The 16,915-nt window shown below is 52.2% G+C and overlaps 5 protein-coding genes across 5 annotated transcripts; 2 read left to right on the top strand and 3 right to left on the bottom strand.

Moving 5' to 3' along the window:
- Positions 1-1,652: 1,652 nt before the first annotated feature.
- On the top strand, positions 1,653-3,553 carry JN550_002594 (uncharacterized protein; the record flags this gene model as incomplete). Its single annotated transcript, XM_049313907.1, has 5 exons — positions 1,653-1,868; positions 1,994-2,251; positions 2,304-2,552; positions 2,609-2,915; positions 2,973-3,553. The coding sequence occupies 5 exons, from the start codon at positions 1,653-1,655 to the stop codon at positions 3,551-3,553; spliced, it is 1,611 nt and encodes a 536-aa protein (XP_049175119.1).
- Positions 3,554-5,271: 1,718 nt separating this feature from the next.
- JN550_002593 (uncharacterized protein) lies at positions 5,272-6,260 on the top strand (the record flags this gene model as incomplete). The annotated part of the gene is made up of 4 exons (XM_049313906.1): positions 5,272-5,355; positions 5,458-5,682; positions 5,742-5,795; positions 5,853-6,260. The coding sequence occupies 4 exons, from the start codon at positions 5,272-5,274 to the stop codon at positions 6,258-6,260; spliced, it is 771 nt and encodes a 256-aa protein (XP_049175118.1).
- A 631-nt stretch (positions 6,261-6,891) lies between these two features.
- Positions 6,892-7,350, bottom strand: JN550_002592 (uncharacterized protein; the record flags this gene model as incomplete). The annotated part of the gene is made up of 1 exon (XM_049313905.1): positions 6,892-7,350. The coding sequence occupies one exon, from the start codon at positions 7,348-7,350 to the stop codon at positions 6,892-6,894; it is 459 nt and encodes a 152-aa protein (XP_049175117.1).
- A 2,570-nt stretch (positions 7,351-9,920) lies between these two features.
- Positions 9,921-10,364, bottom strand: JN550_002591 (uncharacterized protein; the record flags this gene model as incomplete). Its single annotated transcript, XM_049313904.1, has 1 exon — positions 9,921-10,364. The coding sequence occupies one exon, from the start codon at positions 10,362-10,364 to the stop codon at positions 9,921-9,923; it is 444 nt and encodes a 147-aa protein (XP_049175116.1).
- Positions 10,365-11,935: 1,571 nt separating this feature from the next.
- On the bottom strand, positions 11,936-16,223 carry JN550_002590 (uncharacterized protein; the record flags this gene model as incomplete). The annotated part of the gene is made up of 2 exons (XM_049313903.1): positions 11,936-13,073; positions 13,141-16,223. The coding sequence occupies 2 exons, from the start codon at positions 16,221-16,223 to the stop codon at positions 11,936-11,938; spliced, it is 4,221 nt and encodes a 1,406-aa protein (XP_049175115.1).
- Between the last annotated feature and the right edge of the window lie 692 nt (positions 16,224-16,915).

Below are 16,915 nucleotides of genomic sequence, written 5' to 3'. Positions count from 1 at the left end.
AGACGCCCTCAGTGGGCTGTTGTAGTAGCGATTGTGCGGCTCCCAAGCTTCTAGCACGTGATGCTATGCTTGTTGCGTACCTTTGTAGGTTACTACACTATATGGTATGGGGAATATGAGCACAGGCTCTTTGGGCTACAGACAACAGGAATCATCATTTTCTGGTTCCTTACTAGATCGCGCGGTACAAACATGGATTTAGTGAAGCAGGTTCGTGAACTTGAGGAGGCTGACCCCTTAACAATGTCACCTTGCATGGATTTGACTGCTGGTTTCAAGACAAGATGGGAAGGCGATATATCAAGTCGTGATCTTTCGCGCCAGAACGAAATTAAGACAGGTAGAACAAGGGTCCAGTGACAGCGACGATTAGACTGCACTTATAGAGTCAGCTTCCGGTGCGTTGACTGTCACCACCTTTGTAGGTAACAGATACTGGAGGACTCGAAAACCTATCTGCTCTTCCGTACGTGCATTGGTAACACAACCCGTCTGGTTGGGCGGACCCGACGCAGTGGTTTCCGGTCTTCGCATTTGCGTCGGATACATTGCGAACACATCCAGCATTCCCAGTACAACTCAACTGAAGCATCCACCCACTCCTACCAAGTACTCAGTGCCATTGGAGAGCATGTCTCCGCACATGCTCAGATCTCAAGAGCTTGGCCAATCACGCCTTGGACCCCTGGGACCCGTCGTAAGAGCTTACACCGAAAGTATCTGACCAGTAGGCGTCCTGTCGTTAAGCTATGTAACGATGTGCACGGTATTTCCTCCAGTGAAAACCCGAAGAGCAAGCCACAGTAGCACATGCGGTAACCCTGGAGAAGGACCATAGCGGAATTCAGGCGAGAGCCGTGGTACTGTAAGGTGTACTTCCAGTGCGCGCCTTATTATTGGCCCATGAGCACTCGATCCAGGCCTGGCCAAAGAGCCCGAGCAGAGGGCACGAGTCCACGAGTCAACCCCACACCGATTACCCCAAGGACGATCGCACTAATGCTGCATCCCGGGGACCCCCCAGACCAGGTGAGCACCAGACTACCAAGACAGGTCTACTCCGCTTTTCCCATCTCGTCTTACAACGTCGGTACAAGCATTTACTCAAGCTTTTGCCCAGAGGTATACATTTATAGGAATAGGCGAGGTGTAGTCTCATCGCGCGCCTCCGGCTCGGCTGTCCGCCTTTGGGGAATGCTTTTCTGCAGCAAGGTTGTGAATTTGCTTCGTGGTCTGCACCCCAGACAGATGTCGAATGGGTAGCCTTGAACATGTTCAGAGCCCATGCGGCCGTACTTATGGTTCTCATTGTTGCTGGGTTTGTGGTTCTCGCCTGAACACCCTGGCTCGTTTCTCATCCATGTCGGAGCCGAAGGTATCAATCAAGGGTGTAACCGGTTTCCTGCATATGCTCACTCGCCTACGACCCTGGCCTCGTCCAGGGACAGCTAGCTGAGCGGACGCAGATTGATCCAGCGATCACGCGTACACTATCTAGAGGCAGGTTGCGTATGGCTGTCAGCCAATGGTATTGTATAAGACCCCGACTCACTCTTCTTGCTTACTTTGCTCGTCTCTGTTCCCCTCCTCCACCCAGCTTTGTTCCTATATATCCTTCACATTGATAAGGTGCCAGAACGATCTTGCCCAACATGTCGGCAGGTGATATTCAGCCAAAGAGTGAGTTGCAACATGGCGACGAGATCGCCGTCCATCAATCTGAGAAGCCTGAGGCCGTCTTGGCCAACAAGGACCTCATGAACGATGCCTTCGATGGAGAAAACCACGAGCACCAAGAGGGCGTGTGGGAGTCGGCCAAGAGCCATCCTTGGGCTTGTTTTTGGGCGTTTATTATGTGCTTCACCATTGTGAGTTTTCTCCCCTTTCCCTTCTCCTCAGTAGGGTAGCCCCTAATCTGCCTGGGTTTTCCTGGATGGCGCGAATGTCCCCTATATCATGTTGATCATGGTAAGCAACGTCTAATGTCTGTTAGGTCATGGAATCGTTCGACATGTTCCTGAGCGGTAACTTCGTCGCACTCGAGGCTTTCCAAAATCGCTACGGCGTCCCCGTAGAGGGTGAGGGTATGGTCATCGAGACCAAATGGCAAAGCTCGCTCTTCCAAGCCGGTCAATGTGGTGCTTTCATTGGTGTTTTCCTGGCTGGACCCATTACCAACCGTTTCGGCTACCGCTGGACAACCATCTTGGCCCTTATTCTTATGAACGCTACAATCTTTGTTTCTTTCTTCGTGAGTAGGTTGACTTGTTGGTTGAATTCGTCACCTGACCGAAAACTTGCAGGCCGACTCACTCGCTGTCCTTGTAGTAGGACAGCTTCTGGAAGGTGTCCCCTGGGGGATCTTCATTGCAAACTCCCCCGCCTATGCCAGCGAGATCGTCCCCCTCGCCCTCAGAGGTGCATGCACAGCTACTTTGCAGATGAGCTGGTCCATTGGTGGAATCATTGTTGCAGCCGCCACCTACGGCTACAATTCAAGAAACGACGAGTGGTCTTGGCGCGTGCCTCTTGCTTTACAGTGGATCTTTCCCGTGAGCGCTCTTCCATCCGTTCCAACAGTGCTAAGTGTGGTAGCTGACTAAACTAGACCCCTCTCTTAATTCTCATCTTCTTCGCCCCAGAGTCTCCATGGTGGCTTGTTCGTCATGGGCGCAAGGATGAAGCCCTTCGATCTATCGAGCGCGTCGGCAACAAAAGAGCAGGAAGCGCTCAGCAGACACTTGCCATGATAGAGCGAACGGTTAAGATTGAGGAGCAGCTGGGCGGTCAACCAACCCTCATGGACCTTTGGAAAGGCACCGACTTGAGGCGAACGACTATCACTTGCTTGATGTACGCGTCACAGAATTTTGCTGGTAACTTGATTGCAAACCAGGCAACTTTCTTTTTCGAGCGTGAGTAGCGCCCACTCTGATGACTTGCATAGCGTGGGCGATTGACATCTTCTTTAGAAGCCGGTATTCCGCACGAACGTGCCTTCCAGCTCAATCTTATTAACTCGTGTCTTGGTTTCATTGCCAACGCTCTATCCTGGCCTCTGACTGCCTGGTTCGGTCGCCGAACTATCTATCTCTGGGGCACAGTCACCAATATCACTTTCCTCATTCTTCTGGGCATCTGCGCCTCTATTGCACAGAACACGTCGACGAACTACGCCCAGGCTATTCTAGGGATTATCATCTCCTTCGTCTATGCTGGCGCTCTCGGGCCCATCACATATACCGCCATTGCCGAGACATCATCGGTCCGTCTTCGTGCCTTGAGCACTGGTGTCGGCCGTGGCGCCTACTACGTTGCAGAAATCCCCATGATATTCTTAGCCTCGCAGATGCTTAACCCGACAGGGTGGAACCTCGCTGGAAAGTGTGGCTACGTCTGGGCAGGTACTGCTTTCGTTTGCTGGCTCATGGCCTACTTCTTCCTTCCCGAACTCAAGCATCGCTCTTACCGTGAGATCGACATCTTGTTCAACCGCAAGGTTCCGGCCAGGAAGTTCAAGACCACGATCATCGACGTTAAGGAAAACGAGTGAGGTCTGGAGATCGGCGACGAGTAGCAGGACATATTGGGAGTGTCCGCCGCATCGCGACCTAGGAATGAGGCTTCACCCTTGTTCAAAGAGCCGGGGAGTTGACTGTGTGACATCCATCAGAAGGCTGCAGAAACTAGCTCTATGACGTTGATGTATGCCTGAAACACGATTCGGTTCTTCTCAAATTCCTCGCAGTTTCCGTTATTTCCAAAGGTAATACTCCCCAATATTTGCCCTTAAATAAGCAGAGTAGAAGCTGTAAACTGGGTTACATCAGTATCTAGCTCAGTTAGGGCCCCCAAGAACAATACATATATGCCGTATAGCCTGTTTCTCTGGTCCTTAGGAGTAAAGTGAACCACAGCTGTACGGAACGACGCACTCTGGCCTTGTATCAGTAAACCATCATGCCATTGCTATAAACAGCTCGCTCAGTCAACACCGCTGGTTCGCTTGAACTGCTCAAGCTGTGATTGGTCTCTGTTTGCTGTGTATATACCTGACTTGTGGAGATCCTAACTCTTTAACAATGAACAAAGCGGGCATTTCACATGTGTACATCTGTAGCAGAGTGATGATCTTTCATTTCCATGTATGTCATTGCAGAAGTCAGAGTTTCAATACTTTCCTTCCTGGGAGTTGACATATGCCGTTCTAATAGGCACTGAGCATTAACCAGAATTGAACTTCTTTCTGAAGTCGGCCATTTCGCTTGTTTGACGTCCGTGAACGACGAGAAACCCCCAGAAATGTAACCTGATAGCATTTATACAATTTTTGCCGTTTTTTCCGAACAGGCTGCTTGTCTACAGTGAACGGGTACGTTCTAGAAGCCGACATGCTAAACAGTTTCGTCATTTCCGTCATCACATCACATAGAGTTCGGCCTAGTAATCTGAGTCTTCACTAACCATTGCCCAATCACTGTCCCATGCCAACGTCATGACACAAGCTAAGACCAAACTCAATTGGTAAACTGCCAGCCTGGACAGGTGCCCAATTGTGCAGCTGCCAATGCCGGAACGTTGTCTTATGTATACCTTCAGACTCGATGCCGATACTTTTCTTCTAATCATATATTGCACTTTTTGACCTTGATGACCTGACATGATTTGCCAAATCCAAACGTGTTGGGAGAAAAATGTACTCAGGCTGCGATGAGTCTGATTAGTACTTAGCGCCGAGCTCAACAGGGTATATGTGAGCTGGCACCAAAGAATGGGCGATCATCCAGTGTACTTCACAAACCCAGCTACTCGCCTGCTCCACAGTACCCGCAGAGTTGAAGGTTGGCACTTTCGACACGTGAATAGCAGGTATGTTCCCTGAGGAGGCCTGCCGCTAGAATATTTGGCATAACATCCTATCACGTGCATATGTATACCCAAACTCTACGGTCACAACACTCAAGTCGAAGTGTCTCTTAAGAAAGCCAAGATCCGCTCCCGCCCGCACCACCTTGAAGAGAAATGGTAAATTATTCTACTCACTCAGTGACAAGACCAACGTCCACCCGACCATCGATTTATAATTCTGACACACTCCTCACACACAAGCCTCTCCCAATAAGAAAGATTCATCAACAAACAAGAGACAGTGAGTTTGGTAACTCTTATTCGCATGAGATACCAAACGTGGCCGCCCTTCGGAACAGACTCTAGCCACGCACTCCCGTGCTTAAATTAATCCGTCGCACTGATCGCCTCAGATCTATCAAGATGAAGACATTTAGCATCCTTCTCAGCAACTTCGCGGCCTTGGTCGCAACCCAAACCCTTCCTGCGAACTTTCCCACATGCGGCGTAAGTCGTTCTCCGCTCCTACTCTCGCTTCTACCAGCCGAAAACAAGCCCTCAGCAACAAACACCGCAATCGCATTGAATTTGGCTGACTTTCTTGCCTAGACTACTTGTTTCACTGGCTTGCTTGCACAAGCCGGCAACTTGGGCTGTAGTGCAACGGATTATTCTTGCCTCTGCACGCGACCACGCTTTCTATTCGGGGTCAGGGATTGCGCCAACCAAGCGTGCCCGAACGCTGGTGATGCTCAGACTGTCATAGATTACGGAGTCGCCTTTTGTGCCAATGTTGGAGTTGCTATATCTGATATCTCTGTCTCCAGTACTGCCGTAAGTCTCTAGCCGCGTATAACTCTAGCTCTAACCCTTTGCTGATACTCCAATCTCAGTCTGTCTCTGTCAGCCCTACTACCACTGTCTTCTCCAGCGATACTGCATCAAGTGTAAGTGTCCTCTCTCATACTCAAGTCCGTCTACATGACCTAAAGATTACTTTCCAGGGCGCGACAGGTGGCGGCGCAGGCGGTTCCCAGTCCTCTGCATCTCAGACCGGCAGCGCTGGCGGCGCATCCTCTACACCCGTTTCGACGGTTGCCATAGTGGGTACTGACAGCGCCGGGTCTGCCACAACCACCGAGTCGTCTACAATATACAGTAGTGTTAGCGGCGGTGCGAGTGGAGCGGGATCCAACTCCGCTACCTCGGAAACTGGCAGCTCAACTATCACCGTATCGAACGAAAGCACGACAATGACGACAGAGGTGCCCGTCTCTCACACGAGTGGCGGTTCTGGAACGTCTGGATCAGGACAGACAAGCACATCCAGCTCAGCATTCGCTCCTCAGAGGACTGTTGGTCCGGCCGGCGTCATCGCTGCGGTAGGTGCCGGGTTCGCCATATTGTTGTGAATCAGGCTCACGTCTGCCTGCTAAAACGCCCCGTTTCCATACTTACTTAAACATGGAGAGCTTCACCTGGACCGGAAATTCTATTTGAGGGGATGCAGGAGGTTGCGCTGGCAGTGAAATGTTAACCGCCTCATATTACCTACATTATACTGTTATAACTAGCAAATATAGGGTCGTAAGACAAGTTTGAATAGCCTGAACTGCAAGACCGGCTCCGATACGTTGTTCCTCGCCAAGGAAAGTATAGCTCGCCACGGTGTTCTAACAGACCAGTACTCCATCTAAACCACTGCAAGAAGAATCCATCCTCCTAAAACTGCAAGCCCGGCTCCTGAACGATACTTGATTGAGTTTCTAGCATTCTCACCATCAGGTTTGCCGCTAGTACTACTCCCTCCCTCCCCATCTCTACCACTTGTTTCCTCGAGGTGGCGTGTGTGATTCCGTTTTTTTTTTCCCTATGCCCTTTCCATAATACGGCAATGTTCCTCGACGTAATTTTGTTGCCATCACGCTTTTTTGATGCCAGTGGGCCCCCAAAACAGTTGGATGTCATAGGAGATGCCAAAGCGCCTATTCGTATTGATTTCGCATGACGAAGTACCATTGCACTACGGAAAGAAGCGAAGTATTACTCAATCTCCTCTAACTTGCGGGACCAGTATCCCCATGTGCGCTTCTCATCCACTATGTACACGCTCGTAGGCTTCATCTTTGGGCCAGTCTTCCACACTACACCTAGTGCCTCGGCTCCTCGCCTCTGCTTTTCACAGATGTCGCTTCCGTTCAAGCTCTCTAGAACTTCATCTATCCGTACCAAGAAGCAAGATCTCCAGAAGCCAACGTACGAGGCTCCTGCGGGCACCGCTCGCACCTGAGTCATGAACTCTTCCACGAGCCCCTCAAATAGCTCGATCATAGACTCTTCGTCTTGCTCAACTTCATCTTGGTGATATATATCCCACTCGTCATCGCAACACGTATGAGTCAGGCCCAAAAGCTCAAAGGTTAGGAAGCGGACGGCCTGTAAATGATCCGCCAAACTCCAAGTCCCATCGAACATGTCAAACTTTTCGATAATACCACCCATATGGTATCTGTGAGAGCCCCTAGTATAATATATCCCCACCATTCGGCATACAGCCTTTAACATGGAAATCAGAGGGCTGCATCCTTTGGGTGAGCACCTGCACTGACAACTATCAGATACGTGAATATTGAGGCCCTGTCTCAGCAATGCGAGGGAATCACACGTCATTTTCCCCCAATGTAACCCTTTTCCCAACGTTGAAAGCATGCAGTGGGCATTAGAGATGACGTTCGAACTTCTCTGTAGCCTCCTGTGGAGGTCGACTCCGTGATCAAGGACCCAGGCCAAGTACCTAACACTGGCTCCATGCCAAATCGGCAACTCTTGCGGAGGTTGAGGGTCTGTGTCAACAAACCCTAGACGGAATAGGACGTCGTATACGTCAGTGTCAATCGCATAGGAAATATCTCGATCAAAGATGGGTGTGTAAGACTTCCCACTAGGAGATATTCTTAGGCATAGCGGGATATCGACTTCGTGATTCTGTAATGACAAGATGATTGAAGGCGCATGAAAGTCGAGTATCCCTGGGGATCTTGTCAGACGTGTTGTGATAGAAACCGGAAGTTCGTCGAGAGCAAGTTGCTTGAGTGCATCGCGCCGTTGTTTCAGATGGCGGACAAGCCGTGTATGGCACCTTCGCGAGCATTTCGTTCTTATTGCTTCTTGAAAGATCGCGCAGCCAGCATTGAGAAGCATCACAACACACTCTGCACATCTACACCAAGAACATTTGAGCTTGCCCCTTTCATTTCCTCTGCAAAGATCAGAGCTCCGCCATAAGGCATACCCTAGTACCGATGAGCCATCATTGTCTTCCGCGTTTATTAGAACCGGGTCCGAGTTCTCAAGTAGAAGTCGTAAGATCGCAGGTCTACTGGCTGCAAAATGCAACGGGCTCTGTCCTAGATAGTTTCGTTCGTTCAATGAGGAGGGGAGACTAGAAATAAGATGCCGGACTTGGGTTATGTTGTCCGTGAGTATGGCATAGCTTAGAGGGCCCGTATCAAATGCTGTTGCATTATTAGTACATCAAAACTCTTATCATAGTGTGTACCTGGGTTTGCGCGACCTTCTGAAAGTGAGGGCAGGGAAACAAAAAAGTCTCCCCATAATATTAAAGGATGCCAAAAATTACGTTCTACCAGGCTGTTTACATTGGAAGAAGCAGGCCTAATATCGGTTGCAAACGTCGAGAAAACCTCAAGAACTTTATTTGGGCGTCTTAATGCTCGTGTAAGTTCGATTAGTGGTGTACTTCAGTGCGTATAAGCTCGTGGTCGTTTCTCGATTCGTCGTAAAGTGATCGCGACTGGGCAACTTACAAACCATCTACATCATACTCCATCAGTGGAACTTTATAAGTGGTGAAGACTCTAATCATGTCTATGAAATCTTCATTTTTGTAATACCAATTGTCTGCATCGGCCTGGATTTTGGCGATGCAAATTAGTGAAGTGGAGAGAAGCCTAAACAGCACGTGGACGGTTACTCACAAGTTTGGCATAGATATGCATCAGGTTACGGTTTCTCGAGTCCACGGCCACCGGGCTCACATGCCCAAAGTGTAAATCTCTCACCAATTTAGTTATTGCCTGACTTAGGAAGGTGTCCATTTGAAACCTGTCCGGTTGGAAGCTGTATTTCATACCCATGCTGTCAGCCGCGTCCTGGAGCACTTTTAATACCCGGAAGGCCGGGGCAGTTTCGGCGTCAACGGTGGGATAGTACGTGAAAAGTGGTCCTAAACTTCGGCCTCCTGCACCTGATGTAATTGTGAAGGAAAGTCGAATAGCGTGTCGCAAGACTTTTCGAAATCCTAGAAATGTAAACCCAGTCGTGTGGGAGTTGTCGTCATTTGCGGGAAGCCCGTCCATCGGGCAGCCGGGAAGATGCCTCGTGGACTGTGTTTCTCTGTATAAACCTATTGGTCCCCACCAAGACTCTTGACGCCTGTAACGTGGACGGGCGTCGGCGTTGCAAGAGCACTTGTGGTACTTGGCCAACACCGGGACTTGGTTCCTCGATTCTGACAGTGGATAAGAATTTATGTTGAACGCGTCGCACACCTGCTTCAAACTGTCTGGTTTTTCCGCGAGTCTCATGACTCGATCACCAGGAATTCGATCGGTATCAAAAGGTGAAGAGCCAGAGCTTGGTTGATTTCGTTGTGTGTTAACACCCCCTGGCAGACGTTCATTCAGGAGACAGAAGATTCTGTCCAGCTGCTGACTTACGTCTCTTTGATTAGAGACAGTTTGCTCTTGGAATACGGCAAGCCCAGAGAGATGAAGTCTTTGGTGACTCGCGATGCTCGCTGCAAGAGCTGTGGTTGAACTCTCCGCTCGAGCACCAAATGAGTCAATAGAGGCCTGCAAGTTAGGCATGCCATCGCGAATGTGTTCAACGGAGCTGTTGAGAGTGCCAATTTCAGTTTGGACTGTCTGCAAACCGGTCGACGTTGTTTGCAGGTTGCGTTCCAGAGTGATTAGCTTGCTTGTGTTGAGTCGAGTTACGTCTCTATTTCCATTTGTAAGCAATGACCATGATACAACTGCATACCACAAAAATCACAGACCCAGGGCTTGTAAGGCCAGCTGAAGAGTCTCAATTGTTTCATCAAGACGTTGGGTTAACTCCTTCAGTTTGGGGCGGTCAAGCGGATACCTAATTTGCTTGCCGAAAGTTTTGAATCCAGCAAGAGAGTCACGGGTCGTTGTATTATCATTGGAGAGCTTTGATGCAAATTGACCGAGAGCATTCAAGGCAGTCTCGCATACTGTGAAGTTTTGCGTTACGGCAGAGACCGACTCAGGATGCCGACTTTGGAGGTTCGAGGACGACGCCCGAATGACTTCGATTGTGTTCTTGAGAACAGTGATCTTCGACTTGATTGAAACGATATCTTGGTCCCGAGACTTGAATGCGTCAACATATGAGGTGACGCCGCTGAGAACTTGCAGGCCGAGAGAAGTTAGTCCAGCAGCCGATGCTGCCAACGACACTGGATCCATAGCGTTGGGCGGCCAAGACAATAGTGATCATCTCAACCGCAACACCCGAATAAGGACCCAAAGCATACGTGCAGGCCGAGAATATGAGTGCTATATACGCACCTATCACCTCTACAAGCATGAAAAACAGAAGACAAGACAGGAATGTGGAAAATGCGGGGGAAAGCTCATCATCAGGTTGTGGATGTGTCCGCCTTGCCTGCATGTAAGGTTGTATGAATTCATCCAATTATCTTTTGCCACCTCTGTATGCTGAGTGGCACTGCCTCACAAGGCAGAATGATGGCTCAGTAGTGGTAACGCACAGCCTGATAGGCCGACCGATCGTACGTATGCAGGTAATTATGCACACGGCTACCACTCAAATCGCTCCGTCGCTGAGCACTTATTGCGGAAAGCTGACTGATTGGCAGGCATCACCAGCGGGTTTTGACAGTCTGGCCACTCAATCGATTGTGCGTTCCATGCTGGGAGCATGTACTGTGCTAACAGTCCGATATCTACCGTGCTGGACCCTGTGAGGCTGAGAATCGCCGGAAGGAGGCCCAGCAACATGCCGGCAGTTGCCATGTTCGCTTTTATCCATTCTGGCTTGTTTTGCAGAATGAAAGTTCCCACTGATCAAGACAGGCCAGCCGACACATGTATGGTAGGGCACAGACCCAATGCGGTAATAGTAGAGCTCTTGGCTACAGTTGGCAAGTATGATGGCATTCAGTCGGGACCCCCACTGGGGTTACCACGCCTCGTAGAGCATCATTGTCATCTTTCTTGAACTAACAGTAAGACACCAGAGTGCAAGTTCGTTGGCACCTGGGTATGTCTCCTTTGCGCAGAGGCGCTCAGGGGCAATCGCATAACCTAGCGAGCTGAGCCGACATTCTCGATGTTTACAGAGTTGCTATAAATCAGAGCATGGCATGCGGTGTAGAAAATGTGATGTAAATCCAGCAAACCGCCTTGGCCAGACCAGTTTTATGAAGACGGCTGTCCATTATCGATGCGCTATCCACACAACGGCGGTAGAGGCTTAACGCCACCCGGGAAGTGCCATAGAGCTTGCAGGTTTGTTTCCAGTGTTCCAAGAGCACTACCATAGTCAAATTGCCCTGCGTGGCATACTATTCTGTCTGCAATGGTCAATGAACTAAGGGCATCTTAAACCACGACCGAGTCTATGGAAAGTCTTTCAACTCTATCATCACCAATGGCGCAGTCCAGTTTCTTTCCGTCATTTGCTTCGAGGATTGTTCCGTTGACGGGGGGGGTTCGATCTGGTCACTATCATGGAGTACGGGTGATGAGTGTCCTCTCGAATAAATGGAAGTCTGGTCCTGTCACATGGGAATGTGGCCTATGAAGAGTGATAGATCCAGCATAAGCCAATATGCTTCATTCGTATCTACAGACCACCTAGAGAAGTTGAATACCAGACCCTCAAAAACGCCAGCCAAGACCTAATTCCATTATACAGCCCAATCCATAAACACCAAAGCACGGCAGAGGCCTCATTTCATGATCATCAACATTCCATCCCTTCGCATCACACACGACACCCCCGATCCGGGAAGCTACTCAAAACTGCCACCCCCAAATAGCCCGCCGACGACCTTGCCGCGGCCCTCGACGCCCTTCCACTTGCGCTCCTCGCGGCGGCGCTCGCTCTCCTTGAGCTTCTCGCGGCGCTCGTTCTCGCGCGCGAAGAAGTTGACGCCGCTGCGCTTGCCGGCGTTCTTCTTGAGCTTGGCGTCGTCGCCGAACCCGGTGCCGGCGGCGCCGTGTCTGCCGCTGCCGTGCGTGGCCGGCGTTGTCGCGGATGACGTCGATGTGGATGTCGATGTCGACGAGGCCTGCGACATGAGCGAGTTGGTGGTGGCGCGGCGCAGGAGCGCGGGCACCTTGAAGCCGCCGGCGCCCGACGACGAGGCCGACGAGGACCCGGCGGCGGCGGCGAAGGCCAGCTTGGACGACGTGCTGAGATTGGAGGAGCCGGAGCGCTTCAGCGAGATGCGGTCCACGACGGCGACGGAACCGGGGCGGCGGTTCTCCTTGTTGGGGGAGCCTGCCGCTGGGCTTTGCTCGTCGTCCTCGCTATCGGGCTCGGCTGGGTCCGTGGCCGGGATGACGGACTCGAAGCTGAGGTTTGGTTCGCCCAGGAGGCTTGACAGCGAACGGCGGACATCGGCGATGGAAGTAGGCCGAGGACCGCCCTTTGTCCTCTTCGCATTGGGCGGCGGGCGGGCCGCCGCTTCGGCAGAATCCGTCCGCGTGCGTTTACGACCCAGATTGGTGGTATTGTGCGATGTCGAAGCTTGCGGTTGGCTGTCAGGGACACTGTCTTCACTCTGCTCCGCGTGTGCTTGGTTATTGTCCTGGGGCTGACTGTCCTCCTCCTCCTCAACAAAGTACGGCTCGTCAAAGCCCATCTCCTCGTCGCTGTCGCGATCCTCGATACTCTTCATGAAAGCGGCGTTGCGAGGGTTCTCAGCAATCTTACCGATACGTTCATCAGCAAAGAGGGCCTTCTGCATCTTGGCGAATTGCTTTCGCTTGAGACGGCGACGGGCTTCGCCGCCGTCATCAGAGTCTGATAGGTCAAAGTCTCCGTTGCCGCCACCACCTCCACGGCGGCGTTTGCGCAGCATACCAGTCGTGATATCCCGGAACAGCTTATCAACTTGGGCGCTGTCTGCTGCACGCTCGCGGTCGCTATAATTATGGTGTCAGCATTCGTCCCATACAAGTCTCGGGTCCAAAGGGGGCAGTTATCACTTACGCAAAGAAGGCTGCCAATTTCCCTTCATCGTCTTCATTGCCCTTTGCATCATCGATCATCTGCTTTCGCAGCTCCTCCAAGTCCTCGTCATCAGACGAGTCTTCGCCGTCGGCACCACCAAGCCCTGCGTACTCGTCCTCAGACTCCTCGGCCTCACCCTCCACCATCTCCTTGGCCTTGCTCTTCTTCGCATCGAATTTCTCCTGGCGCTTCTTTCGGCGCGCAGCTTTGGCCATGAGCCTAAAGGCAGAGACGCCATCGTCATCTACTTCGGCATCCACGGCTCTAGGCGCAGCTGTCATTTTCACCAGCGGAGAACCAGGGATTGCCGTAGGCGGCAGAGTAGAATCCTCCGCGAAGGAGACTTCGCGCCGCTGTATAAGCTTACCGCGCCTGCGGACAAGGGGTGACTCCATCTGATCAACGTCCACCTCAGGGTCGGCAGCAGGACTTCCATTGAGCAGGACAGTATCGACCGTGCTGTGGGGGGGATCAACGAAGCGTCGCTTTAGAGGCGAGAAGTCTGCGAATCCAGTGTCTTGGGATGGGTTTAGCAGGTCAGAGGCCTGCGTGTTGTCCATCTGCATCAAGGAGTCAAAACCATGCATCTGACTTTGCTCAAAGTTAAGCTGAACTCCTTGAGTCTCCGCTTTCCCTCTCTGGGTTTCAGTCTGACTGTCCAGAACCATGTCCTCTCCAGCAGGCTGTGAGGTGCCGGCAGTGGCAGAGAATTGGGAATCCGGGAAGTTCTCAAAGCTGGGCATGAACTCAACAGGCGAGCCGCTGGTGGGTGCTGCTGATGCAGCCTGGCTGTCATCCATGGTTCCAGCGAAGATCTGGGTAAGACCTAGGCCAGCAGGACATGCCGCTGGCACGGAGAGACCAGGAATGAAGGTTTTGGTTGCCGAGCGAAGGACAGAAGTGGGAGCCTTCGGGTAGTCCGAATTGGGGCCAGATGGTGATTTGAAGAAGGCAGACTTTGGCTTAGGCGTAGCTGCAACAGGCGTTTCGTCCTCGTCATCTGAGAGGATCTGTGTGTGTTTTCTTGGGCGCCGGAACTTCGACGTGGCGCGTGGTGTGTCGTCTGCATCCTCATCGTGCTCATTCTCGGTCACTGTGCTTTCAACGACCCCGTCCACATCGTCCCCTTCAGACTCATCTGCTTCCTCGGCATCTTCGTCGAACATAGGATTGCCAGCAGACTCATCTTCCACTTCGTCGTTCTCCTCCTCATCGGAGCCCGAAAACTCGATCTCGCCCTCCTCAATGGGCTGAAGCGGCTCATCATCACTGCCGACAAAGCTGTCGTCATCGCTGTCATCCCAGTCCAGATGGTCCTGCTCGCCATTCTCCTTGCGCTCCTTCTTGGCCTTCTTGGCATCGTCGAGCTCTCGAGCCATGATCTCTTCGGCTTCCTGGCGTGCCCGGGCGACAATATCCTCAACTTCTTCTCGCTCTTTCTCGCGCTCCTCTTCGGTCTGCACGTGGACTCCCTTTGCCTTGAGCGCCTCCAGACGGCGCTCGCGCTCGAGTTTGGCCTGAGCACGAGCGCGCTGCTGTAAGTTCAGCTGCAGCTCGCCGACCGTCATGGAAGGCTTCTGATGCCTCTTGCGAGAATCCTGGGGCGGGGAAGACACGTGAGCCAGTTGCCGCAACACGTGTACCGAGCGTGCCTCCTTGGTCTGCTGTGCGGGCACGCGGCTGAAGATGGCATCAATCTTGCTTTGCTTTTTGGGCTGCTCGATTTCTAGCTCATCATCCAGGTCAATGGTAGTCATATTGGCTTGTACGGCCGGCAGCTTGACACGGAATTGGCGCTTCGGTTTGCTGGGTGTTTTCTTCTTGGGTGATTCGAGGTCTGCGAGAGTCGCTTTACCTTTACCCTTATCAAGACTTTTGCCCGGAGGTATTACATCGGCAAGACTAGGTAGCTCGCTTTCCTTAGCCTCCTGCTGGATGGCATCTGCTTGTTGCTCCTGGACTGCACCGACATTCAATGCTGCCATCTTCTTCACAGCGCTGGGAGGAGAGCTCGGGGGCGTTGCCTCCTCGGCCATTTCGGCGTCGGTCTGAGCAGCCGAAACAGGAGTGGTTGGCCGACTGGAGCTCGTTGGAGGAATCTCTTGTGGCGCCTGAGGGGCAGGCGTCTTGAAGTTGAATCTTTCAAAGAGCGAAGACTTGCTGATCTTCTTCTTGGTCTTGGCCTCGTGAGCCAGCTGCATGCTACGGCTCAAGCGCTGCGTCTCGCGGTTCATCTCCTCCAGGGCCTTCTTGCTGGCCTTGCGAGCCGAAGGGCGGGAGAGCTCCTGCGTGAGCTTACGGCCCGCGTCGTCGTCACTGATGTCTGACATGTCGTCATCGTCGTCGTCCGCGTCCGGAAACGCCTCGGCTACGCGTTGGGCGCGCTCGTCGCGTTTCTTCTTCTCCTCAGCCTCTTTGGCGAGGCGTTGTTCACGCTTCCGGGCCACCAAGGCCTGAAAACGCGAATTCTGCGCCAGGTTGTTGGGTAGGTCCGCGTCGCTGTCCGACTCGGCGGCTGAGCGTTGTGAAGCGTTTGGGGAGACGAAGAGGCCCGGCGATGCAGGGCTCTGCTCCCGGTTGAGTGCTGTCTCGGGTGTTCTGCTACGAGCAGCGCGTATCCGGCGTTTGCGCGGTGCAGTGCTGACATCGTCGTCGTCGTTACTGCCATTGCCACCAGCATCTACGTCGTTGGCACTTTGCATTGGCTCGTTCACAGCTTCTGGTGCCTTTTGTGGAGATTTGGGTGCCAGTTCCTGCTTGTCTGTGTCGTCGTTGGCCTGCATGCGTGCTGCAAGCCTGCCTCGCGGCCGGATGATATCCTCGTCAGCGTCCTCTTCATCGTTATCGTCTCCGTCCTCTTCGTGGAGTGTCTCGCTAATTCTGCCAGTCGGCTTGGCGGGCGACTTGAATAGAGTTTTCCTGTTGATTGGGCGTGCATCCTCATCGCCTGAGCTCTCGTCCAACGCGGCGAGTTCGGCCTGGAGCTTCGACCTGGGGGTTAACTGTGGCGAGGCAGGCCGGGACGCGTCGCTCGCGGGAGACGGCGAACGAAGGGAAGCCATTGCGGCTATGGATGCTCAAAACTGAGTACGGAATAATAAGGGTGAATCAAGCAAGCATCGTACACCATGCAACAAATGCTATTCTCGCTCCCAATGCTGTCAATGTTGAGGTGAGGTGTGGTGTGTAAAGTGCAGGATGCCAAAAAGGTGTAAGTCGATTTGACGCGGGTCGCCCGTCCAGAGTCGCGTCCCACCGTGCACCGTGGAGCGCAACGCGTTTTAATGGGACGGGACCTCGACCCCACGTCACTGGATTGGAGCTGTTGGAGCTTGGACCCAAAGAAGCACAACACGGTCATGTTCTTGCTATTGCCCAACGGACTGCAAAGGATACTGGAAATAATATATGGACGTTGCTATGGATTCGGATTAATTGACAGACTTCTTGAAGCTTCAGCCTCGACAGGATACGTGCGACCATCAGCAAGACTCGGTAAACCGTTCTATACGTTGACAAGCCTTCAGTCAGACGCAGTCGTAAACTACGGTGCATAGTTCTTCTCGGTGTATAAATCACCGGTACTGCGTCTCATCCTACTTGTTTACTTCTTTTCTTCATGAAGCTATTTGGGTATCGTTGACGTAAAGTACAGCTGCGTGTGCCACCCACACATCAAACCACCATGACGACGCCAAAGAACCCCGCGACATCTGCGCTTCCCCCCTTCTGCCCTTGTACTTTTTTATACATG

This window comes from Neoarthrinium moseri (assembly GCF_022829205.1).
Source record: "Neoarthrinium moseri strain CBS 164.80 chromosome Unknown scaffold6_Wmoseri_CBS_16480, whole genome shotgun sequence".
NCBI classification, from domain to species: Eukaryota; Fungi; Ascomycota; class Sordariomycetes; order Amphisphaeriales; family Apiosporaceae; genus Neoarthrinium; species Neoarthrinium moseri.
This window is presented reverse-complemented; position numbering and strand designations above follow the sequence as displayed.